This window comes from Electrophorus electricus, chromosome 18 (assembly GCF_013358815.1).
Source record: "Electrophorus electricus isolate fEleEle1 chromosome 18, fEleEle1.pri, whole genome shotgun sequence".
Lineage (NCBI taxonomy): Eukaryota > Metazoa > Chordata > Actinopteri > Gymnotiformes > Gymnotidae > Electrophorus > Electrophorus electricus.
The window spans coordinates 9,463,811-9,490,214 of NC_049552.1; the positions used below are offsets into that span (position 1 = coordinate 9,463,811).

The 26,404-nt window shown below is 38.4% G+C and overlaps 2 protein-coding genes and 1 long non-coding RNA gene across 4 annotated transcripts; 1 reads left to right on the top strand and 2 right to left on the bottom strand.

Moving 5' to 3' along the window:
* Nucleotides 1-537: 537 nt before the first annotated feature.
* On the top strand, nt 538-11,857 carry sec62 (SEC62 homolog, preprotein translocation factor). The gene is made up of 8 exons (XM_027020875.2): nt 538-1,168; nt 2,985-3,093; nt 3,235-3,340; nt 3,564-3,753; nt 3,858-3,953; nt 4,094-4,154; nt 4,478-4,597; nt 8,883-11,857. The coding sequence occupies exons 1-8, from the start codon at nt 1,133-1,135 to the stop codon at nt 9,365-9,367; spliced, it is 1,203 nt and encodes a 400-aa protein (XP_026876676.2). The 5' UTR covers nt 538-1,132; the 3' UTR covers nt 9,368-11,857.
* On the bottom strand, nt 3,035-3,903 carry LOC113584141. Its single transcript, XR_003411386.1, has 3 exons — nt 3,811-3,903; nt 3,561-3,655; nt 3,035-3,121 (listed from the first exon to the last, which is right to left on the bottom strand). It is a non-coding gene; the product is annotated as an uncharacterized LOC113584141 (long non-coding RNA).
* On the bottom strand, nt 9,195-25,522 carry nadkb (NAD kinase b). Of its 2 annotated transcripts, XM_027020873.2 has the most exons (13): nt 25,452-25,522; nt 24,158-24,409; nt 23,906-23,989; nt 22,809-22,938; nt 19,201-19,309; nt 18,746-18,831; nt 17,943-18,045; nt 17,546-17,700; nt 14,862-14,961; nt 14,235-14,392; nt 13,961-14,043; nt 13,034-13,357; nt 9,195-9,277 (listed from the first exon to the last, which is right to left on the bottom strand). In XM_027020873.2, exons 1-12 carry the CDS (start codon nt 25,454-25,456, stop codon nt 13,198-13,200), a joined length of 1,425 nt encoding a protein of 474 aa, XP_026876674.1. In that variant the 5' UTR covers nt 25,457-25,522; the 3' UTR covers nt 9,195-9,277; nt 13,034-13,197. The 2 variants fall into 2 exon arrangements, with proteins under 2 accessions (XP_026876674.1, XP_026876675.1); XM_027020874.2 differs by lacking the exons at nt 9,195-9,277; nt 13,034-13,357 and having other exon boundaries at nt 14,139-14,392.
* Between the last annotated feature and the right edge of the window lie 882 nt (nt 25,523-26,404).

Sequence of the window (26,404 nt, forward strand, 5' to 3'; positions counted from 1 at the left end):
ATTAACAGGCAGTGGAATTCATGCTTTTCTGAGAGATGCGGTTTGATTTTATATATATATATATATATATATATATATATATATATATATATATATATATATATATATATATATATATATATATGAGAGAGAGAGAGAGAGAGAGAGAGAGAGAGAGAGAGAGAGAGAGAGAGAGAGAGAGAGAGAGAGAGAGAGAGAGAGAGAGAGATGTGGTCAAAGGACCACAGCTGATGAGGTATTATGTGTGTGGCAGACCATTCTCAGCACAACATGGTAGTTGTGGTGGTATCAGCTGGAGTGTTTATGTGTGTTAATGTCACTGGTGTGTAGCGTGGTCTGCCCAAAAATTCACAGTTCAAGTCAATCATAATGGTGTTTGATCGTGGTGTTGTTCACTCTTGTCCACCAGTGACATCACTCTGTAACTTTCCGGAATATCCGGTGCGATGTCGTTTTTTTTTTTTACTTGAATTTGTAATTTTTTAAGAAATGAACATGTTATTTTCATTTTAACTCATATATACATTTTTGCATTAGATAAGATCATATAAAATCTTCAGGGAGGTCCATTAAGTTGTGCTTATTAAAACACGGTTAACACACAAAAAATTGAACACTGATCGTACATTACACACTGTATATATAGCTAAAATAAAAAAGAATTTAATGTCTAGTCGTTAGTCATGCTAAACAGTGTGTGAAACAGCGAAACTTCACTTCACAAAGCCCACCAAACACACTGAAACAGGCTGAAGTTAGCCATATAAACTAACGCGACGTGCTAATACATGTTGGCACGCCCCTTTGTCCCACCCATTTTTGAGCTGTCTCCGGTCTAGACATACCATTCTCGTATTTGCGGAACATTTTTTCCACTTGATGCGCCTTCCCGGCTACCGTAGTGGTAAAGAAGTCAAGGGGACGTGTTCTGTTGAAAAAAAAACAGCAATTCCTTTAGCAAGTAGTCAGTTGCGTAGGCATGACGTGCACAGAAAGTTCGGGAGAGTGAGTTGAAGTGAACGAAGTAAAAAGAATTTAAACAGTTGCAAGAAGGTGTTATCGCGGGATTTTTTTTTTTTTATACCAATACGTCTGTAATCACGTGACCATATTGAGCAGCGCAATTTGGAACATGGCAGAGCGCAGGAGACATAAAAAGCGAGTCCAAGTAAGTGTAGCTAAATTAATAAGTTCATGGATGATTTTTGTGGAACTTATATTGCTGAACTGTTAATAATATAGTGGTTTTGTAGATGGCTTTCACTACAATGCTTTAGAATATGAGAAATACATTAAATGTTTACCACTAACGTTGGCTAGCTAGCATGAGCTACCCCTGCTAGGAAGCGTTGAACGTTATCTAGCTAATGCTACAAATTTTCTGTTTGGTTTATGACTTAGAACCAACAGCTATATAATTTAATAAAGTGACTTCACATTAGTTGCTAGGTAGCTAGCTGTCCTTTTGCTACTGCATTGTGAACGCCTACTTTCTATGGTTCCTACCAGCCTTAAGCAAGGATGTTGTCTATCTAGCGATACTTAACCAAGCTGGAAATTTTAGCTAATGTTAGCAGTCTGAATCTGAATGAATCTGCAGTCTAGCGACTTTGTGAGAAGCCAAAGTCAGTTTTTTATTTCACGCGGCAAACTATCGTGGCCTGTAGATGCTCAGGATATCTGTTCAATGAGTGTCAATATGTTAGTAAGAAATCTAGCTAGCTGGCATGACAATATGGAGCCAAATTCCATGTCGGAAACTGAAAAAATACCACTTGATCAGAGTCACGTTTTTTCCTCCGCCCGATGTCCGTTATTTAGCGATGTTATCTCTTGTGCGGATGAAATATTTCCTGTACCTTTTTGGTTTCAGATGGACATTTATATTGACTTCCTAGGTTGTATTTGTAATACAGCGACAATTACGTCTAGGCAGTAGTGGCTTCTCTCAATATAAGGCTAGTGACTGAAACGTTCACCTACGTGGTGTTTTCCGTTTGTCCAGTAGTAATAAAACGTGTGACGCAACAGGTTGAAACACACGGTCACTTGAACAAATTATTGTAATCTTGCCTGTGGTATTTTGGTGTCGCTAATGCAACATTTTTCGAATCAGATCCTTGTTTATTATCCTTGTAACAAGTGTACAATGAATTTCTCCTTGTCCAGGTATCAACATAAAATTAGTTACAATAAAATAAATGGAAAGACAAAAGGTCATACTATAACTGCTGATGGCTACATACATTTAGGTTAGCACTGTAAGGCATTGCATACAATACAATTTCTGCTGTTTGGGAAGAATTACTAGTTCTCAGTTTCACACAAGAAATTTTATTTTGTGTAGTTTGTATGCTGACACTCAGTGTGGTTCAAATGTTCACCCGTGTTTTTAGCACAACACACTAGCAATATTTTAAAGTATAGTAATAATATACTTTGCTTATGTTGTGCAATTCTGTTAATCACAAAGTGAGCAGATTTGTCATAGTTTTACAAAGTTATGCAGGGTTCTTTATTGGGTACTCCTTTTCCATATTGCTCAATTATGTAAACCAAATCAAATTTCTATCTTTGTTAAATTGATAAGCTTTCTCATTCTCATCATCTTGCTAAATCTCTATGACCTTTTTATAGACTTTATCTAAGCCTCAGCAAAGTGAGGAGCGATACTTGACTGTATAAAGGAGATGTGTTGATGCAGGACATCCTGCTTTTACTCAGTCTTTCAGTCTTATTTTTCTACTGAGGCACAAGATTCTAGTTCAGCTCTATATGAAAATTTGATTTGCAGGGTTAGTCTTTACTGTGTAATGTGTGTGCAGAATGGAGTAAGAGACAGTGAATGTTAAAGGAAATGTAGTGGAAAGCTTCATATTCATCAGTTGCTAATAAGACCTGGCAAGCCCGGTCATTAGAATCCTGTTTAAAATTGGAGACTTTTTTTTTTTTTTTTTTTTTTTTTTCCCCCCCCCCCCCCTTAGGAGGTCAGTGAACCTACCAAGGAGGAGAAGGCAGTGGCCAAATACTTACGGTTTAACTGTCCCACAAAGTCCACCAACATGATGGGACATCGGGTAGACTACTTTGTAGGTTAGTGGTGCATTTCTGGTTTTTGTGGCTGTACAAAAGAAAGGCAAATCATAAAAAATTCCTAATCTTAAAGATGTTTCTTGTCTCAATACCAGTTTATCTTTGATCTTATTGACTTAAATGTTGGACTCTGTGGAACAGCCTCTAAAGCAGTGGACTTTCTTCTTGAATCAAAATGGGCCAAATCAAAGAAGAGTGAGGATGCTTTGTTCACCACCCGAGAGTCAGTGGTGGAATACTGCAACAGGTATTTCCTGCAGCTCTTTGCATTATACACAACTTGGTAAGCTTTTGAAACTTTTTACATTAGTAGTGAAAATATACATTCTGGATGGCTTATGTATTTGACAAATGTGATAGTTGACAAATCATGACTAAAACACATTTTTTTTGTCTTCAGCACATAACTTGTGCAGTAGTGTTTAAGTCTTCATTTGGAAATGTGTTGGATGTGTCTTAACACTTACTAGGCTTCTGAAGAAGCAGTTCTTCCACCGAGCTCTAAAGGTGATGAAGAAGAAACCTGATAAAGACTTAAAGAAGGAGAAAGAGAAGGAGAAGGCTAAAGGTGATAGCAGTAAAGAGGAGGAGAAAAGAGGCAAAAAGGAAAAGGACAAAAAGAAGGATTCTGAGTCTCCTGATGCAAAAAAGGAAAAGACTGTAAGCTTTGTGTTTTTAATGGTTTTCTTCAAAAATGTTTTGACTGATGTAAGAGACCTTGAAAGCTCTGGAGCACAGGATTTTTATGCCTTATGCCTTTGTAGGATGATGAACCAGGATCACCAAAAAAGAAGAAGGATGTTAAGAAGAAGTTTAAGCTTGAGCCTCATGAGGAGCAGCTGTTTCTAGATGGAAACGAGGTAAAAGAAGGGTTAGGATTAAATCCTATGTTATTCATTTATGATGCAATTTACAGACTGTATTGGTTCAGTGTAAAAATGAATCTGATAATCAGAAAGTGACCATTGTAAATATTTTGACTGTCACTCTTCACTGGTAGGTGTATGTCTGGATTTATGACCCAGTCCACTTCAAAACCTTTGCCATGGGACTCGTATTAGGTAGGTAAGCGGGGGCGTCTGATATCTTTTGTTACTTTACCGCCTCAGTGTCTTTCATGTGGCACAAATCTTAACATGCTTTCTGCTATTGGATATCACCACAGGATGATATAAATTGGAAAATCACCTTAGATGTTGTCTTTTTTTTTTTTTTGGTACAGTGGTAAGTGGAAGAAGCAGGCTACACAGTTGTTAGCTGTAGTTTAGAATAACAAGCCTTGAGCAGTGTGTATCACTTGTAATTGGGTCTAGGTGTTGGTGTGTGACTGTGATGTATGTTATATTTATATATATTTCTTTGTGTGTGTGTGTGTGTGTCACAGTGATTGCTGTGATTGCTGCCACTCTGTTTCCCCTGTGGCCTGCGGAGATGAGAGTGGGAGTGTACTACCTGAGTGTTGCTGCTGGCTGCTTCGTCGCCAGCATTCTTCTTCTTGCTGTTGGTGAGATTTTATCTCTTCTTCCCAAATTGGCAGTGGCAAAAGCAGTGAGTTCCAGAAGTTCAGTGTGTTACAAAGGTGTGAGACACTAAGCTTTACACACCAACTTGAACACAAGTGCAAAGAAGTGAATCCAGGCAGCATTTCTCCAGGAGATTCTAAAGGTTGATGAACAGACTTGAGACTTTTGAAATTAGCCATTTTATTTGAAACACCTTGTAGGTGTGCTGTAATCTGTTGCCATGCAAAATTTGTGTTCATATCCTTTAGCCATTCATTAATGCTCAGTTTCTCACCCTGGTGCCACCACTTGTTGGATATTTTTTTGGCAGACCACACTACACACTAGTGACATTAACATGCACAAACACTCCAGCATTACTGCTGCCCTTGATACCACCACAACTATCGTGTGCTGAGAATGGTCTGCCACACAAATAATACCTTGTATGCTGTGGTCATAAACTGGGCTATACTCTGTACACACATACACAATTCCCCATTCGACCTCCTCCGGGCAGTCTTTTTTTTTTTTTTTTTTTTTTTTTTCCCCCCCCTTCTACCAGATGCCTCAGCTCTTGAGGGTCCTGCATAGTATCTTAGCTGTTCCCAGGACTGTACTCTTCTGAATGGAGATCTCTGATGTTTCTGGGATCTACTGGACCCATATTCTCCAAATTTGGGGGTCACAGCCAATAGTGTTCTGATTATCATGAGAACCACTGTTGCCTGCCCTTGGTATTTCTCGAGCTTTTCATGTTCCTTGGTCCTGATGTTGCATTCACTTGGGATTGCTACATCTATCGCTACGGCTCTCTTCTGCTGTTTGTCCATTACTACTATGTCAGGTTGGTTAGCCATTACCATTTTGTCAGTCTGGATCTGGAAATCCCATAGGATCTTAGCATGGATCTTAGCTTAAATGGCGTTCAGTCACCAGAATGTTCCCAGCACCTTGTTGAATCTATGTCACAAAGTATTGAGGCAGTTCTGAAGGCCAAAGGGAATCCAACCTGGTATTAGTGTGTGTGTGGGGGGGGATGGACTTATTTCTAAATAATATTATTTATTGATACTGCTGTTAATGGAATTAATAAATTAATACAGGATCAGATGGACAGTTACATTATTCTCCAGTTTTTATATAATTAAAAATCAACTGTAGGATTAAATATAAACAGCCTTGAGGAAGCTTGACAAGCTCATTGATTATACTTCTCTTTCCTCACACTATCCACATATCTCTAGATTTAATGGTGCTCTCTGTAATGCTTTACTCTCATGGTCATGGTGAATGAGCAGGGCAGCAATGTGGTGTTTTCCTGGAATGATTGGTTTAATTTTTTTTATGTATTCAATGTCTTTAATTCAGAGTGATATGGCCTGTTGCCATCTACTATAGCATGAAGCTTACAGAGATGGATATTTGTTTGAATACATGTTATTCTGAGTACCTCATTATACATTCTTATAATGATTAATTCTGCTCTCACTTTGTTTGAGATGCATTTTAAAAAGATGACAGCCTAAATGAGTTCCATATGCATTTTACAAAGCTCAGACATTTGGAGGAATTGCTTGTTAGAAATCTCCAGATCTCTCAAAACATATTATACCTAGTTGATGATCAAAAAAGGTGGTGGAAAGTGCTTTTACTCCCTGTCAGATTCTGGTTCAATCAGTTTGAATGATCTTGGAATCTTAAAAGTTCTAATTCAATAGATCGACTTTCCTCCATAAACCTAAGGCAACCTGCTGGCACTGAGCATGAACCATGGTCTGCTGGATTTTGTTTCTTTGTGTTTCACTGTCAAATAAGCAACTACAGTGATCACTTCCACTGAGGCATCTGAAAAGATGCAAATCTCTGTGTAATGAGTGTTCAAAATGGACAATCATACATAGGCGTGTTCAGATTCTAGAGTGCTTGCAATGGGTCTTGCTGCCATCTCCAGTCTTCATATTTGCTATCAAGAAGTGGAGAATCCCAGCCTGTTCTGACAGAGGTCAAGTCAAGGGTCAAACAGGTTTTTCATATTTGAGAGCATCCCACAAGGAGTTAAAGCTTCTGACTTTCAGGATCCTTGAACTTAAATGTATCTGCAATGTTCCAACTACCACCCAGAATATTCTGAATTGGTAGGCTGGCCAATAAAATATAATCTTTTATGCCTTTGAATTCCCTGTACGTTCTTGAACCTCTGCTTTGTTGGAGGCTATCTTATGGAGCTTGATGTGGGACTGTGCCAACATCTTTTGTGCCCTTCTGAGAACATTTAATGCCTTTATTTTCTGTGACTATCATTTAAGATCATCATCAACACCAAAATCTCTTTCAAAGTGTCTGTTGCCAATACCAAACTCTCACTGTTACGGGCAGCTTTTCTTAACCCACAAATAGATTAAGAAAAGGAGGACTGTTTACAAGTATTTGTACTCTTATACCATTTGTCAGCCACTTCAATGGCATGGTTATGTCCCTTTAAGGCTACATGATTAATTGAGAATTAATCTTGATCATGAGTTTGGCTTACCACAATTAAATGAATGTCACTGACTGCAATATTGGCATTTAAAATGCATGTTTCACTGCATATCAAATCAAGCACTTCTTAGAACTCTGGCAGCCGGCCACCAGGGGACGATCAAGATGGCTTCACTATTGAGGAGCTGCCATGCAGTGCTGTAACTATACAGCAGAGCAGTCCTCACAATGCAGTGCAAATGCAGTTGGCAAAAGTAGCATGTATGCGTCATGTGTCTTATAGAAACTATATACATAAATGTTGTAGGTGGAGTTGGCCAACCTAGCTGAATTATTGTGAGCTTTCCATTGAAGGGTAACTTTGAAAAAGGCTTTCCATTTAGGTCCACAGCAATGTCTGTCTCTCTTGTAGCTCTATTCCAAGTTTGATGTTTAAGGTAGCATGGTGATGTTTACTACTCATAATAATTTTACTAATAATTCCATAGCCCCTTCTTTAGAATGCTGAGTAGGGCCATAGGCCAGCCTCTGTAGTGAAAATCATAGGAAATCATCCAATGAAATTTGTCATTTTGCTAGAGATTCAAAGATTTGTACATTAGCATTGTTCTCCCTCTCAGTCCTGTCAAACAATATTTTCTTCTGTTGTCTTCTGAAGCTGTGTAGATTCATCTGTCTCTTACAGCTAAAGTTCTTTTGCTCTGTACATGTTCTCACAAGGATATTTCTTGTATGTCTATTCTTGAAGACACTCTTTCAGAGGACTTCTCTTGATTTGTGCATGGTGCTGACATAACCTGCAATAACCCAGGTCAGCGTCTGTGAGCAAGGACCACTGCACTGTTTACACACATGTTGTGTGGGGGTCTAAGACAGGGACCGCCTGCCTGTAGACATCTTCTGTTTGTGGTGGTAAGCTGTTTTAGGTGTTGGGATTTCAGCTCAGTTGTTAGATATTTAACTACACTTGATTAAAGTAGGTAAAGGCCTGCATGGTTTTCTATTTAATGACTGGAGTTTGTCCTTACCACTGTCGCCTCTGGCTTGATCATTAGGCATTGAATTCATACATTTGGAAAGCTGTAACAACTTGTGTTGTAACAGGCGCTAAATAAATTAATTTATTAACTTTACTAGATGTAGCTGTTGCTGCTCTTCTAGCTATATCAGCAACTCCAGCACAAATAATATTCTTTAACATGTCAAAACTGTCTTCTTGTGAATGATGCATTGTTTTGGTAATCTAAGATGACTTGCATTTTCTCAGCATTTACAAGTGCTTCAGTGGATACCTTTTGTGCATTGAAAAAGATGTCCTGAGTTTTGGGTTCTGTCCTCTCACTCCAGTGCCTGGCAGTGGGAAGTTTATGTTGAAGCTGGGGTCATTCTAGGTTTAGCCTCGCACCTGGCAAACTCTGAAAACACATAAAAGAGGAAATGCCAGTGTTTTTTCTTATACTTAGAGCCTACAGACATCAATTTCTCCTGAAGGAAAAATTTACCTTTTAAAAAATGCAAGCTCTTGCGATATTTACGGCACTTAGCTTACATTTACGGCATTTACAATTGACAGTATACGAGAATACAAAGATAAAAGGGTGTATAGAGGGTGGCAGATTAATTTTACATGACAACAGATTTTTGTACACCTCTAACATGCATGTGCTGTGTCTTACAAAGTGACCAGTGAGTCTACGTATGAGAGGCACTTTTTATTAGAGAAAAGGAGGAGAAAAGTGTTTTGTAGGTGCCGCCCGATATTCTTTCTGAGCAGGTTGCCACATTTTTTCCCTGCACCCCCAGCTCGCTGTATTCTGTTCCTAATCATCTGGCTGGTGACGGGAGGACGGCATCACTTCTGGTTTCTGCCAAACCTTACAGCAGATGTGGGCTTCGTAGACTCCTTCCGGCCACTCTACACACACGACTACAAGGGCACTCGCACAAGCGCCAAGAAAATTGGTGCAGAGAAAGCTGATGGCAAGAGCTCGGATGCCACCAGAGCACAGAAGTCTGACAGTGAGGACAAATCCGACATAGAGAAGAAGGATGCCGAGGAAGACGAAGACCAGATGAAGGTAGCTGCAGTAGTGGAGGGAGAGCGCCTCTCGGAAACGGACAGTGACCGTAGAGAGGATGAGGGCTCTCAGCACAGTAATGGGAACGACTTTGAGATGATCACTCGGGAAGAGCTGGAGCTGCATACAGATGAGGAGGAGGAGGAAGAAGAAGAAGAAGAGGAGGAGGAGGAGGAGGAGGGCAGTGAGACAAAAACTATTGAGACATAAGAACGCGAGCACTGTGTTTCACACGGACTGTGCTCAGGAGTGGTTGAGGTTTCCATCCCTTTCACAGACTATCTTCCACTACAAATGCACATAGGGTCAAAAGATTAAATGAGAGAGCAGAATATGCCTTTGGTGACAATGCAAATATTTAATTGACTTTTGGCTCATCTCTTTGTTCTCTCTGATACCCCTGCCCCATGTAACGCCCTGATTGGTACATGTAAACTAACATGCTCAGACTTTGTTCACCTTGCTGCCTGTCTGTCTTCCTCATCAACCAGTGTACAATCTCACTCTGTAAGGAGGGGGAGGCAGGTAGCAGATGGGGCATCTGCATTTGGGGGGGGGAGCACTTGGGTTTGGATTGACTGTATAGCCTGCTATTTCACACTCGGGTCTGCTTGAAGGAGGATGCAGCCTGCAAGCTGCCATTTTATTACCCAAACACAGTAAACCCACTATGATTATCTTTGGCTGCTGCCATCATTTGAGTTAAATGGTGCTAGATTTATGTGGATGGACCAATGTTTCTTAATCTACCTATGTAGCAGTCAGTCCCTTGGTTCGTGTGCGTGTAAGGGTGCAAAAGTGGTGAATAGGTGCAGACTTGGCCTGAGCAGGTATTTTGTGTGTACTGTGCATGTTGTCCATTTTGTACACATTTTTAATAGGTGATTTCAGCAATTAAATCAGGCCTGTGGAGATCTTCCAGACACACCTCTGTCTGGGAAAGTCAGTTTTTTTTCAACATTTGGTCAGAGATCATTACACTGTCATTAAATTATATGCATTTGAAAGTTTGACAGTGAGTGAAGAAATTACATGATGGTGGTTGAATTATGAATGAGAAATGAAACATTAAAATATGTGCCAAATCCACCACAGTACTAATGCTGGGTTTAGTTTGGCATTTTCTACTCAAAGTCCACCTATGTCCCACAGTATCTGGCACATTTGCTTAGAGATGTTAACAGGCTGAATTTCACAGTTGTCGCTATGAACATCAACATGAAAGTTTGAAAATGGTAGGTGGTTTAAGGAATGAGGTTTATTTTAGGCATGTAGGGAGCCGTTTCAGAACATGGCTGTAAAATAAATCCTTTTTCAGAGGTGTTTGAGTGACTAAGAGATACGTCTTTAGTGCTAAATAAAAATGTGTCCTACCATGCTGCAGTTATGTCTTCCCCTTCAGTTCTTTAACTGTGTGAGCTAAAGTCTGATCATAACATTTATCCTAATTAAGCTGTCATTATTCCAGTAGCTATATAAAAAGTGTCACAGTATAGTCAATACTGGCTTAATTGCAGACATCAGGCATTCTTGTCTCTCATGGGGTCACTCCCTAAAGAAGTTGATCCATAAGATTAGCTCCACCAAGGCCTCTCACAACCTTTGCATTCTCATGGGACAGAAGTCCAGTAATACATTTTACATAAGGTTAAATGCTGTTGGCTAGAATTTTCATTTCACAATAGCTTGTATTGAAGATATTTTAAAAGAAAAAATGCAAATAACATTTTATATATAGGGATTCTATAGTACAATATATATTTAAGATGACAGTTCAGGTGAAAGTCTGAATTGTGATCTACACACACACAAATTCCAGGCAATTTTTTTGTTCTCTTTGGTAAATTTTTTACTCACGTAGACCATCAGCTAATACAAATACATTTGAAAGCTTGCATAAGTAATTAGGTAGAGCGAAGTGTTTAGTCAGGCTTTCTGTCATCTTGCTGGTCCGTTCTTAATACCTTGCCCTGCCCTTTTTATATAATTTATTTAGTGCTTTCCAGATGTTCAAGTGAAATTTTTTTTAATTAAGCGGCAAAAGAAAACAACTTGACAGTGATTAGTTTGTCTTGATATGTGCCTGTCTCCAGAATACTATAAATATTAAAGAAGTTCAAACTCGATCATGATGTTGTGGGTCAAACTACGTAGTCATTTAATAAAAAGTAACTTACTTTAGAACTCGTCTTTCGTTCTCTGAATTCAAAGACCTTGAGTTTGTGGCACTTCCGTAAAATGTTTGTCATGCTATTGCCGTTTCTGAATATTTAAAATAATGCTACCATGTAGGAATAGTACAAGTTACTTATTCAAGTTGTGCTTTTTGCTTCTTTTCTACTGATATTTCATCAATGTTTTCTAGTCTTTGTTCTTTGCTGTCTTTGAATGTGAGATGCCAATGTGCTGGTATCTATTCTTAGTTTTATAACTCATTTACAGATTGTCATAAAATCTCAAATTGTTTAAGTGTTTCACAGCAGTCTGTAATGTATTAATACAAATGCTGTTGCCTCATTTCTAAATATGAAAAATCAAACACTGTCACTGATTTGCCCAACATGTTTTCAAATTCTTAATTATGAGCATTTGAAATTAATATTATACAAATATCCCCAAGGACCTTCTTTTTCAATCTTTGGAGTAAAAGTGACTGGAAGTAGCTCTATCTTTTCATTGCAATAAAACAATGCCAATTCACTGGTTTTTGCTTGTTTTTCACTAGTCAAAACTGGTATAAAATGCCATATGTAAATATTAATTTACTATTTTCAAAAAAATGATGTAAAACATGACCTTTAAAAACTGAAATATTCAACATATCACACATTTTCTGAATAGAATCAGATCTGGCCATGGCTTGATATTCTTTGCTACAGCTACACCACACCTATACAGAGGCCTTGCATATGCCATACTGGACTGTACACACACACACACGTATATATATTCAGCTTCAGATACGACTGATTAATCAACAGGCAATTTAAAACAGACTGACAGAATTATGGTAAAATTGTCACAAATCAGGTATATCACACACACACATATATACATACATACGCGCACACGCACACACATATATATATAAATATATAAATGTATATAAATATATATATATATATAAATATATATATATATATATTTATATTTAAATATATATATATATATATAAATATATATATATATATATATATATATATATATATATATACACACACACACACACACACACACACACACCCCAATTAGGCCATTAACAAAACCATCTGCCTATTACTGTATGTGTTGCCAAAGGAGCTCTGACCCAGCTATGCATAGGACTCCACAAGACCTCTTGTGGTATGTGGCACTAACACTGACAACAGATCCTTAAGTTGCAAATGGGGACCTCCATGGACCAGACTTGTTTTCAAGCACAGATGCTTGATAGGATTGAGATCTGTGGCATTTGTTAACACCTTCAATGCTCAAACTCTTTCTGACAAAGTTAAAAGGGCACATTATCTTGCTGAAAGAGCACTGTCATCAGAGAAGGCTGTTACCATGAAGGGGCATACTTGGTCTGAAACATTTAGGTAGGTGGTATGTGACAAAGTAAAATCCACATGAATGCCCAGACCCAAGCTGTCCCAGCAGAACATTACCCAGTGCATTACACTGATGCCACTGGTTTTCCTCCTTCACATAAAGCATCTTGGTGCCATCTCTTCCCCAGGTAAGCGACGTACACACATTCAGCTGTGTGAATTATGTAAAATGTGATTCATCAGACCAGGCCATCTTCTTCCATTGCTCCATGGTCCAGTTATGATGTTCACAAACCCAATGTAGGCAATTTTGGCAAGGTACAAGGGTCAGTAATAGCACACTTACCTGCCATTTTGGAGATACTCTGACCCAGTTGCCATCTCAGTTTGGCTCTTGTCAAAGTCACTCAGATCTATACACTGGCACATTTTACCTACGTCCAACGTCTCAACTTCAAGAACTGACTGTTCAATTGCTGCTAATATATTCCACCCCTTGAAAGGTGAACATCAGTTCTCTGTGTCTGAAGAGTTGGAAGTGTCAGTGAGTTGTGTTTGTTTCTTGCGGATATTCCAATGTAAACACTGGGCCAGGCTGTCAAACCAGTCATACACCAGGTCATGGCAGCAAAGAGAGGGCACAGGATAGCAGGAGGTTGTGATCTTAATACTGTGTATACAAGTGTACACACACACACACACACACACACACACACACACACACACAGAGGAGATTTTAATACAGTGTATGTATGCATACATGTTCTTATACATGTTCACCATTCTACACTAATATTGTCATTGTGCTTTCATAATTTATTGACCATTTTGGCACATTTTTCAGAATTTAGCTCCAACCTCAATCCAAGACAGTTGGGACCCCTGCCATAAGCAACAGGTTTGCTCCACCCACAGCTGCTTAGGCTCGCAGGTTTCAGGGTACACTGTGTCTGAGCTTTAAAGGTTTGGACTTGGGACTGAGCAATGTTTAATATTTAATATTGTGCTTAGCCACCACAAAGCAACATTTTATATCTGGCATGTGTACACTACAGCAGATGTGACGGAGTGTTAAGCAGCGTCACACACTCACTAGCATCATCACTCTGAGTAAGACAAACTCATCACCACTAGTCATACATATGCAGAGCACAAGTGGGCTGAAGCAAGGAGCATGTGGTATGTGGTTTTCACAGTCATGCCTGACTATATAATTAATATACTACTAAATATCCAGAAACAGTATTTATATGGGGCCAAAGTGAGTATTCACCTATCTCCATGCTGGATCTCCTGTCTCTTTCTGCCATCAAAGGAGATCCAGGCTGTGTTACGGGCATCAGATGACAGCATTATCTGGCCAGAAGATGGAGCAATTCAATAATGTTACTCTGTAGAGGGTAATTTAAACTCACAAGCTACGTTACTAGAAACTCCTGCCTAAAACTTACATAAACAAGTGGATGGTGACTATGATGCTGTCAGGACCTAGTGTGTGAGCAAATGCATCCACATTTCATTACAGTACCACCACCACACCCCCTCACCATCAGCTCCACTCCTGCCGGCACCACAATGGGTCTGAAGGAGAGAGAGTGAGGGCAGATGGGGGTCACCATGATGGCTGGAACATTAGGGTGGATCATAGAGGCTCCAGCTGCTGCCGCATATGCAGTGCTGCCTGTGGGTGTTGAAACAATCACACCTGCAGACCCACACACACACACACACACACACACACACACACACACACACACAGTCATGTCTCAATCTGAAATAGGTGAATGACAATAAAGGGGAAAAGAAATAAACCAGAAAGAAATAAACAAAGGCAATTATATTTCCACGAGCATTAGTATTGGTACAACTTGGAGTAATAGTATGTGCATACTTTGGAGTGAATTAAGGCTCAAAACAAAAAAACAAAAAACAAACAAAAAAAAAAGATAAAATGCAAGCAAAGAGTCTAATTAACCTGAAAACAAAGAAAAATAAATACAACTCAATACCCTAACAAAACATCTAAAATGTGAATTTGAAAAAAAAAGCCAAGTTCCCCTCACTACTCCCACATACACCACCCAGCAAGCCAAAGTTTAAATCATGTAGGTAGGTGAGACAGTTCCATCATCCAATTTGCCAGCACCTGAAACACAAACACACTCCACACTCACCATCTCCTTGGACAGAGGTGATAAGACGGCCATCAAGATATAGGTCAACATTTGACAAGTAAGAAGAGGGTCCCCGGTCAACTACCACCTCATTCAGCACCTACACAGAACACATACACACTTCAGGATACGATGTTGAGCCTCTATTCAAAAAATTGAATAGATTTGAAAGTAATTTAATATAATAAAATACAGCAACATAACCTTGATCATGGAGATTGGCTGTGCACTTGTATTTAGTCCACCTAGCTCTAATAATTATAAAGGTACTGAAGGCGTTAACTAAATCAACTGTGTTAACCTAGATTAGGATTAGCGCTAAACTCTGCAAGGCAATAGATGTCCAAGAGCAGAGTTGAGCAACATTGCACTTTACACAGCAGGCACTGTCCTATTGTAACTAGATCTGATACACAGCTCCCTGTGGGGGACGAATGTCAGAGAGGAGTTGAACCTCTAATGGAACCAACAAATTGTAAAGCAGCCATGAGATAATGTAGTATAAGAAAGATTAAAACCATATCCCCCTGTGGCCTTCAGTTTATTGTTCCCCGAGGGAGATAACAGAAGATATTTTTAACTATAGATGCAGCAATATTTAATTTCTTTGGGCCAATATGATAAACGATAATTAGCACCTTTTTGTGGCTGAAACTGACATTAATAATCATTTAATGCATTTTAAAGCAATTTCAAATTATAATTTATGTACAAAGTGTTGTGTGTGTAAGACATGTTAAACTCTATGTTGGAGTTTATTCATTAATTCATAAATGAATAAACTCAACAGTCATTCATTAATTTTACATAGCAAGGTCACAGGTAAATGAAACATTACAAATATTGTAAACGTATGCTCAATACAAAAGGTGAACAAAAATAGTTTTACTACATTTTATTTTCTAGTCTTTCTAACCTAATGCTATTTTATGCCTTGAAATGGTCAAGGTATAAGAAAGCCTATGGCTGTAAAGCCAGAAAAACAACATAATCACAAAACTGCGCAGTCACCAACATCAGATACTTTACTTAATGAATAAATAGCAAATTATTCCAAACATAAATTGCACTACAAAATAAAACTGGCCATCTTTTCTCATAACTGTAGTACTATACAAATGAGGTCTAAATTAAACAGGCTTTATCTGTTATAGATGAACATGTTTGGTTGGAATTATTGGCTAAAATTCCAAAATCGATCCAAAAACAATAAATTCAAAATTGTCCAAGTAATATATTGGCTGCCAATATATCATGCACCTCTATTTTTAACTCCTATTAAAAATAAAATTTTAAATAAACAAAGACCTGATCAACAATTATAAGAACCACTATATCTGAACCACTATATGAGAAACATCTGATTTTCATGCAAGCTATAATAAAGGCTTTATGACTTATCTAATCAGTCTACATGAGCTCACAATTTAGAAGCCATTCATGCAGAAATTCTAATGGGCTCAACTTTCTCAGAAAGGAACAATTTATTTGCATGAAATATTCAGCAAATTCAGTACAGATATATACACTACATGGCCAAAAGTAAGTGGACAACTCATCATCAACCTATGTGAGCTTGCTGGACATCCCAATCTAAAACCAAGGGCACTAAGTTACATCCCCCATATTTGTAGTTGTAACAATCTCCACTCTCCTGGGAAAGATTTTCCACAAGAATTTGAAACAGGTCTTTAGGAATTTGTGCTAATTCAGTCAAAACATTGGTTGAAATTATATCCTTATGCTTGGCCAGGAAAACCCAAATTCATGAAGCTCCAGATGCATAGTTCTTATGTTGATGTTGCTTCCACAGGTAGTCTGGAACTCTACAGTGAGTGGTGCAGCTAAGGATAAGTGATTTTTATGCACTCTGAAGCCCCATTCTTTGAGTTTGTATGGTCTAAGCCTCATGGCCAAGCCAGTGTAGCTCCTAAACTCTTCTGTTTCATAATAATAGCACTTACAAAAATTTATTGGAAAATAAAAATGCGAGAAAGTTCATGAACTAACCTGTGGCAAAGGTAGAATCTTATGACAGTGCCACATTTAATGAAACACAAAAAAAAGAAATACAATCTTCAGTATGATCCATTCTACTGCCAAACAGCTTTATGGAAACTATATTGCTACATGATTTAATTTATACACCTGTTCACAATGGGTGTGGCTGAAATGTGATTTCATTTGGAATACATTTGGCCACAGTGTATGTGAAGTCCACAAACACCTAGGACTGTCTCGAGCATGTGCTGCTGGAGGGGCCTGAAGTACAAGTTTATGGTCTTTGGTTTGTTTTTTTATTTGCTTATTGTTTGAAAGATTTCATAAACTGCTTGATTCTTGTAACACAAATTCATGGATAATTCTTCAAAGACACACAGTTCTGACAAGATGAAATTTCTGTGGTTACAAATTACACAGATTAGCTTAATTTGTTCTGGTGTCATTGCTGTCCAACCTTTGGTGTATTAGAAATTTCACCATAGAGAGAGCACAGTCTTTGATACCCTTCTCACAGAGTGAGCAGTGTCAGGATAGAGAACATGAGAAATGCTGTGCAGGGCTTTTTTTGTGACCGAGTATCAAGCAGAAAAGGAAAGCGCTCCTATTTGTTTAGCAAGCATTAGCTGTAGTATTAATCAGATGCTTGTGTGTATGAGTATGTATGCGCAAGAGATTAGCACCTGTAGCTGCAGTGTTATTTTGCCTGCATCTGGACTGAGGTGCTGGTGAGGGATGGTGCCATTTTCCTCAGGTCCAGAGAGCTGTTTGCTTCTCTGAAATAAACCCTTCACTACCTTTACTTTCAGACGACTGCGCAGAACAATGGCTGCATTGCCTGGAATATGAACATGCAAACACAAAAACAGACCAAAAAAAGCACAAGAATAAAATTCATAAAATTATTTTCTATTAAATATTCAAAACATACTTTGATTTCTATAGTATAAACGTCAAGATTTTTTAGAATAAAACCCCCCACCAACCACAAAAACCAACTCTTTTCTGACCCAACTGTCATTTCAGTTGTTAGATTTAGCATCATTGTGTCCATTAGCATTTATCACAGGAACTTGGTACCTTCAAACACTTTTTCCACCTCAGACTTATAGGATTCGAACTTAAAGGGTGTAAGGAAGCCAAGTGAGCCCAGATGGAAAGCCATGACTGGAGGAACACTGTCCTGTAAGCAGAAGCGCACTCACACACCGAGACGCACACCCAGACACACACACAGTTACTTCAAACCACTGCTCCTTTACAGTATTCTCCACCTTTGGGTTAAATGCTGCAGAACCTTTAATCTGTTCAAATGTGACAGCCCATTTTACAGTGATCATAAATCTGCCAATATTGAATATAATCAGTATAAGGTAAAGTAAATCCAGTTTTGCAGAGTCTCGGGCACAATACAGACTGCAGAGGACAATATTTAAAACATGAAACTCTTCAAATAATAACTGCATTAATTATTTTGCTACTTACAAATCCCTGTCTTCTGCAAGCTCAAACATTTGAAGTGGAATAGTGGACATAGCAATATTCTGGGCATTGTGAGCATCACAAGATCCAGAGAGTAGATGTGACTTTCACCCTACATGCCTACATCACTGTCAATGCAAATGGAGCTAAAAAGGCTCACCTACACATGCTCTACCAAAAGTATTTCAGTCAATCTGAATCCTACCCTCCTCTTTATTATGTACGAAAATATGAAAGGTTGTTGAAAAAGAATGAAACTTTCCCGATAAAGTTTTCCTGTACATGAATGGGCAGTTTCTCTCAAGCTGATGCAAAACCGATATGATACCATACATCTGAAGTCCAACAATGCCAGGTGGATGATTTCCTGTCAAGCTACTTAAAGTTTTGAGTAAGCTTACCTGGAAAAGGGAAGAGGCATAGAGCAGAGTACCATCTCCCCCAAGACAGATAATCAGATCAATGCAATTTGAGATATCATCAAATCCTTCAACAAAACACAGCAGAAACCATTAAAAGATCAAATTCATACCAATATTTAAAAAAATTGTTAGTGGCACGCAAATGTTACATGATTAATTTAATCCCATCTGTGGTTGGTCTAGGATGTGAAAATCTCACTATGGAACAAGTTAAAAGACTTGCATCACTGTAGGTGATCAATAATATGCATAACTGATTTATTGATTATTGCTACTCTTAGGCCTGCAGTTTTTTACATGAACATTTATAAATGCCATAAAGAATATGAGCAAGTCATGTATTATGATCATGTTATAAAGTAGGGCCCTTCAAATAAGCATTTCCCATGTCCATGTGTAGATGAAGTGCAGAAGTGAATGATCTGCTACTGCACCTTCTCTGAATGTGCACAGCTGCTTTCTGATGTCACAGAATGTTGCATCTGTCACAAGTCTGCCATCATCCACCACCTTTTTCTCCACATAAACCATCAGCTGTTTCTCCTGCAGTCAGTGAGAAACGGGGCGAGAACAATGCTTTATTATGAACCTAATTTCAGAGGCAAACACTCCCCTGAGTACATTCTTGATAGTATGAGATACCAAACCTTAGTTACAGTTGGTTGCATTTGCTAATGGAAGCTTTAGTTTGGCTTCTATTAAAAGCATTCTGAAAGCTAGCATTAATGCCATCAACTTGCCAACATTCTGGGGAACAAACATTGTTTTCCAGCTGACATCCAGTTCCTGCACTCGTATACGTGTGTGCACGCGAGTGTCTCTCTCCATCTGAGTGTACACCTAGCTTGGAACAATTATCTTAACTATACGAGGGACAGAATCTCCGCTCTATCACATTATTCTAGTCATTTGTTAGATGATATGAGCAGGCTGTGGAAGGAAGTGCTTTTTTCCATCGCTTAGCTTGGCTATTTGCTTTGTAACCAAGTCTGTCAACAAAACTAAACAAACAAAATGCTTTGGGACAGATTAGTGAAGGTGGTGAAAGAGTTAGTTACAGCCCTATACTATAAGTCTCATGCAATCTGCTTGTTTTTTTGTTTTGTTTTGTTTTTTTTTGGGGGGGGGGGGGGGGGGGGTTGTACCACCTGTGGACATTCGTTTAGTTAATACGTTTTTTTATTTAAAATAATTGCACTGCAGAGTACAGACAGACAGTGCAAACATTATCTAAGCAATAACTGTTAATGGTTAAATAAATGTTCGTTAAGCAATTTTGCCTCTCGTTGTTTAATAATAATTTAAAAATTAACTATGTAATGTAATTGCATAATGTAATTGGGTTTAGTTTAGTTAATTTAGCAAATCTTAAAATGTAAAATAACAGATTCTGTCAAGAGCAAAACAATTAACTTATTTACATCACTGTCCTTGATGTTTCATCAGTAATAAAGGTTGCAATGAAAGGATAATTGACATACTTAAAATAACAAGGTCATTCTTACCACCAAAAGTAGTAAATAGTATATATGAAAGTGATTTGTTATTTTTATATTTTATATAAAAGTGCAGCTCGCATGAGATGAACTAAATGAGCTCCTCAAATGAACCAGTTAATGCTCCATCAATTTTCCTAAGTGGCGTCTCATCCTGGATAATCATTTATGTTATTTTTCTGGCTCAACACCACTCTTGTACAATCACTCATTTGTGACATCAGCCGCCGTAGACCTTCTTGAGGATGTTGACCCTCTCAAAACAAACTGACATGTATCTTACAGAACAAGAGCAACAAACACAACAAATACATAGATACACAGACATACAGTCGTGTCCAAAAGTTTAGACTGACAAATTTTGGTTGTCACAAAATTTACTGCCTCAGTTTTTTTAGATCCTTTGGCAGATATTTATACAATTATAAGCATTTCATAAGTATTTTAACTTTTTATTGACAAATATGTCCAGTTTAAGTAAAGACTTAAAATGTTTACAGTGTTGACCCTTCTTTTTTAAGACTTCTGCAATTCGCCTAGGCATGCTGGCTTTCAGCTTCTGGGCTACCACCTTGATTGATGGCAACCCATTCTTGCCTAATCAGTGCTTGGAGTTGATCACAGGTTCTGTGTTTTTGTTTGTCCACCTTCTTTTTAAGGACTGACCACAGTTTCTCAATGAGACCAACATCTGTGGCGTGTCCTGGCCATGGACCCAAAATTTCAATGTTTTGTTCACCGAGCCACTTGGTTATCACTTTTGCCTTGTGACATGGTGCTCCATCATGCTGGGAAAAGCATTGTTCATCACCAAATTGCTCCTGGCTTGTTGGGAGAAGTTGCTCTTGGAGGATGTTTTCATACAATTCCTTATTCATGGCAGTGTTCTTAGGCAAAACTTTAAGCCAACCCACTCCCTTGGATGAGAAGCAACCTCACACATGAATGGTCTCAGGATGACTCACTGTTGGCATGACACAGGACTCATGGTAGCATTCACCTTTTCTTCTCCGGACAATAATTTGTCCAGATGTCCCAAACAGTCTGAAGGGGGCTTCATCAGAGAAAAGAATTTTACCCCAGCCCTCTGCAGTTCAATCCCTGTAGAATGTCAGTCTGTCTTTGATGTTTTTCTTGGAGAAAAGTGGCTTCTTTGCTGCCCTTCTTGACACCAAGCCATCCTCCAAAAGCCTTCGCCTCACTGTTCGTGCAGATGCACTCACACCTGCCTTCTGCCATTCCTGAGAAAGCTCTGCACTGGTGGTGACCCGATCCCATAGCTGCATCCACTTTAGCAGATGGTCCTGGTGCTTTTCTTTTCCTCAAATCCTTTGGCCATGACTGTAGACCTTTGCTATTTTCATGATAAAATAAAGGGCATGAAATCTTTACTAATCCGTTGATAGACATTATACAAAGTAACTGAACCTCACATATAAGATAGCCAGTGATCAAGTAGCACTGCTAGCTAAATAGCAATCTGGCTAGTTAGCTAGATTATCTAACTTTAGCTATCCTAACTAGATTTACCAGTGAAGAGCCAAGTAATCATTTCTATTATGACCCTGGATTATTAGATAGTTAATCCCAACAGTGTTGATCCTGAGTCAGTTATACCAAATGGGTACACAGATGATGGGATTTGGGCAGTAGAATGCTAGTGTTTCTGCTGCCGAGCATAGGTTGGTTCATTCACCCTCATTCAATTTGGACTCTCTCACAAGCATCCTTTGGTATTGTGTAGATCAATTTTTGATAAAACATGAAGAATAGGAACTGGCCAAGCTCCTCATAAACCAGCTCTGACAGGCCCCCACATGGAGGCCATGTTTAAAATAGATTTAGTATGGATTTAGTATTTATTTAAAATTTACTCAGCCACAAGGTGTCAATGTAATGGTAGTTTCATAATGTAAATCACTCGAAAATGGAATCATTCGAAAAAATACTTATTGCTCCATTAAATGAACTAAATAGGCAAACCAATAATCCCTTTAAGATGTAAATGTAAAATGTAAAACAAGTGGAAATCAAAACTGCTCAGTCGTACATCACCCATGTGTCATTTGTTTACATGCTTTCCTGTTGGTTATAATCATGATGCACAACAGCCCAAAGAGTGATGTCAAGGAGTAATGTCAAAGAGGAGTGTCAGTGTTTTAGCTTTAATGTTACTGTCCCAAACTGAGATTCTAAGAGGATTCTTTAGGAGATGTGTTTTTGTTTTTTTACCAGGCCATTTCACAGTTACAGCTTGAGAAATATATCAACTCGGGACCAGAGTTCACCCTTGCAAAGAAAGGCTGCCTGAGAAAGGATCTAAAGCAGACCATACAGACACAATCTCCCCTACACAGGTCAAACTCGGAAAAAACAATAGTGTCTACATTGCTAAGTATCTTTTCCAGTTTTGAAAGAGAGTATGTATATTGAGATAAAAGTAAACAATTAAGTTGAAAATTGTATGAAATCTATTTCACCCAGCGCAGGGGTATGACGTGCACAGGGTCTGTGTGGTTGACACATCCATTGAGCTACATTCCTACCTTCACCAGGAACCTGCACAGCTCCTTGAATGGCTCCAGCAGGCCCTCATCCCGAATCTTTCTAATCACTAGCACATTGACAGGAGGCTTGCTCCACATCAGACGCTGGCTGGCTGGGTCCTGGATGTGCCTGAAGAAAAACAGATAGAACAGATTGACAGTCACTGACCCACTGTTACTCAGAACTTGGGGAAGTCATGTCATTCTCTGAATCATATCTTTGCCCTTTTCTAAACATGAAAGATACTGAAACACTATTCCATGTGTTGACTACTTCTCATTTAGGCTTTTCTAAAGCTCTATTTATTCATCAATACATTAGAAATGCATTAGAAACTCAGCTGCTAAAGTACAAACACACAGACATATGTACCACTCCCATCCTTTATTATCTATACTGGTTACTGGACTGTTCCCATATTCAGTACAGTCTTTATTAAATGTTATTATTCCTCCTTTTTAGCTTTGAGCCTCTCCATCCTTACATTCCTTCTTTGCACCCTTATCTGACAGCACACAGCCTGCAGGCCCACACACCAGGATGTACTCTATGGGTGACAGGGCATTCAGTACCATGAACCACTAATATTTGCCCTAATGTCTCTATTAAAGGTCTTCTGTTTCATTGTTTAAATCACAGATGAAGACATTCCTCTACATGCTGCATTATTCTTTATGTTCTTTTCAAACTCTGCATTCCTTATTTGTTTAACAACATACTTTATAAAACACTTTGAGTGTCAAAAAAGTGCTATATAAATAAAACACGATGATGACTTTACATTGAAAGTTTCCTGAAAACATTGTAAAAGAAGCCCATATAAGTGCAAGTATCAATGCAAGTCCAATAAATTCAAGTATTACTTCAAGCAGTCTCTATACCGTTTAATTCAACCTTTAACCTTTTCCCAGTTTAATCTTACACCAAATGTATGTGACTGGACCACTGCTGGGGTCTTAACCTCCATTATCAAATCCCAGCTCACCTCTCTGACTTTTCATTGTTACATTCAGCATATACATTAAAAGTCCATGTAGAACTCCATTCCTTATCCAGCAACACTCTCCTGGTTCAAATGACTCAATGAGACACTTACATAACTGACGTTGGGTTTGGGAGAATGCAGGCTTTGGGTCCAAAGTGTGTAGTAGGATATGGTCCATGCAGAAAATGAGCTCGCCTGGGGGGGGGGACAGAAAATTTATAAAATGTTTACTTATCAATGGGTTATTTATGATGGTTAATATTTTTGACTGGAGTAATTGGAGCTGGTGCTAGACTAGCACAAAAAGCCAGATTGTAAAACAAAAGAATGAAGTGGTTGTGCTTGCTTTTTTTTTTTTTTTACCTGCATCTATCCGATTTTTTTGGCAAGTTTTCAGTCATCTCGTCACATGTTACAGACTGCCTTTGTTCCAAAGCCTCATGCTGCTCAAAACTCTGATGACTCCCCGATTCTTGACCATTTGATCTTTGGTGAGGCCTTTTCACCTCTCTCCGTCTCCTTGGAGACTTCCCATGGAGCTCCTTGTGCTTGGCTGGCTTGGTCCCTTCTCCCTCCAGCTCTATAGGGGTCCTCTTTTCTTCCATACTATTCATCCTAAACTCGCATAGTAGAACAGAAAACAACAATGCAATCTAAGGAGAACCTGCCCACTTTCTGTTCATCACTTTGTGCCAAAAATTATTACAGAACCTTTTCCAGCTGCTATACATATTGGGGAAATAAAAGTATTGAATCAAAACATCATGTAATAATTTTAATTTTTCTACAATTGAGGGTTGGGGCAATTGGCATGGGGGTTAAACAGTAGTTCTGCTGCAAAGGTGATCTGACCAGCATGACATAAAAATTAACTAGATTTTAAAATGCATCAAAAACGTGATTGCAATAAAAAACCCTTAGCCAACTTTAAAGTAGACTGAATAGATGTCAAAACAATCAAGTAGATAAATACATAAGCAATGCTTACAAAATGCATTGCACAGCTGACATTAATAGGAAAAATAGTGAATTAAACAATCAATCATTCATAAGCCATACAAATAACCATACAAAAGCAGCACAGACCTGTAAGTTAAATGTAAAGTGAACTTTACAATACAATTGGTATTTACTCGGACAGAATTTCACCCGCTTCAAAACATACATCGGTCTCACACTGTATATAGTTAGCTAGATTAACTTAAAATGCCATTCAAGCAACAATCTGCTCCAAACAGCAAAATGTATATCTATATGGATGGCTAAATGTGGTAACTAACACAAGCTAGTATATAGGATGGGTCAGCATAACTAACAGCAGTAATCCTGGATTTGTCAAAGCGACAAGTTAATAAAAGCAACTAGTATCGTAGCTATACGCTAGCTATATTGAAACGGACCGAGTATTAGCTAGCTAGTTAGTAAACTGTCACTGATAATATAATTTTCAATATAGCTATATTCAGTGTAGTTGAAAGAGCTAAGCTAGCTAGGGAGATAGCTAGCTAGCTAACCGAACTACTCCGGAAAAGCTTCCCAGTTAGCTTACGCTAGGTAGCCATTTAGTTGGCAAATATATTCGCCAATCTAGAACAGATAAAGCACGTTACCGAAAATCATACTGAAAAACACGAAACATGGCTAAGTAAATACTGGCCTCATTTAAACACAAAGTCTTTAAAGTTGACTTGCTTGCGACCTAACTTACATAGTGTTACCTGACTCGAGAGATACAAAGCTACGTAGCTGTATTCAGACACTCACATTTGTGCGTAGATGAACGCACGACAGTTTAAAGGGGTGGTCGGTTGGTTGGTTCGTGGTCCATGTACTTTTTGGTCATTTTATTCTAATTCCAAAAATAAATAAATAAATAAATAAACGGTGGGGTATTTGATTCTCGTTTCAAAAGTCAATAGCAAGAAACAAAAAAATAACCGAAATGGCTGATCCAAAATAAAAGAAATGAAATCACAAAGGAGCACATGAAGAAATTACTCGGGGGCGGTATTCCACAAAAAAAGGATTTCTCGATTTTGCCAGATTTAAATGAAAATTTTTAAATTGTAGTGAAGTATATAAGTTTTGATTTTCGAACAGAGCTCTTTCATCAGCCGTGTAAGCAAAGTGCTTCTAAATTATAGGAGTTGGATCTTGTTTATATTAGAAAAAGTAGATGTTTAAGACATAACTCATTCCTGTTTGTTAAAGCCTCTTTGGATGGACTTGTGGCATAATTGTCCAGCTAAGTGAAGACGGAATACGTCCTATTGCATTTGCTAGCAAAGCTTTGTGTTATTCTCAGAAGAGATTTCAGCCCAGGCTTGAATTGAAATGGACTTTCAGTGAAAAGTTTAGCCATTGGCTGAAAGGCCATTCTTTCACAGTATGAATGGATAATAATCCATTAACATACATTATAACAAAACTGAAAGAATCGGAGAGTCCGAGCATTAAAAGGGGTGCATAATTTAGCAGGACACCCTTTACTTAGCTCAGCAATGATTTCATTGGTGTGGCAGATTATGATAAGAGCACCCATGCCTCATAGTGAAGATTCCTGAACTAGCTGCATCTCCTGAAAGTATCAAAAACTGCACCCATGGAGCA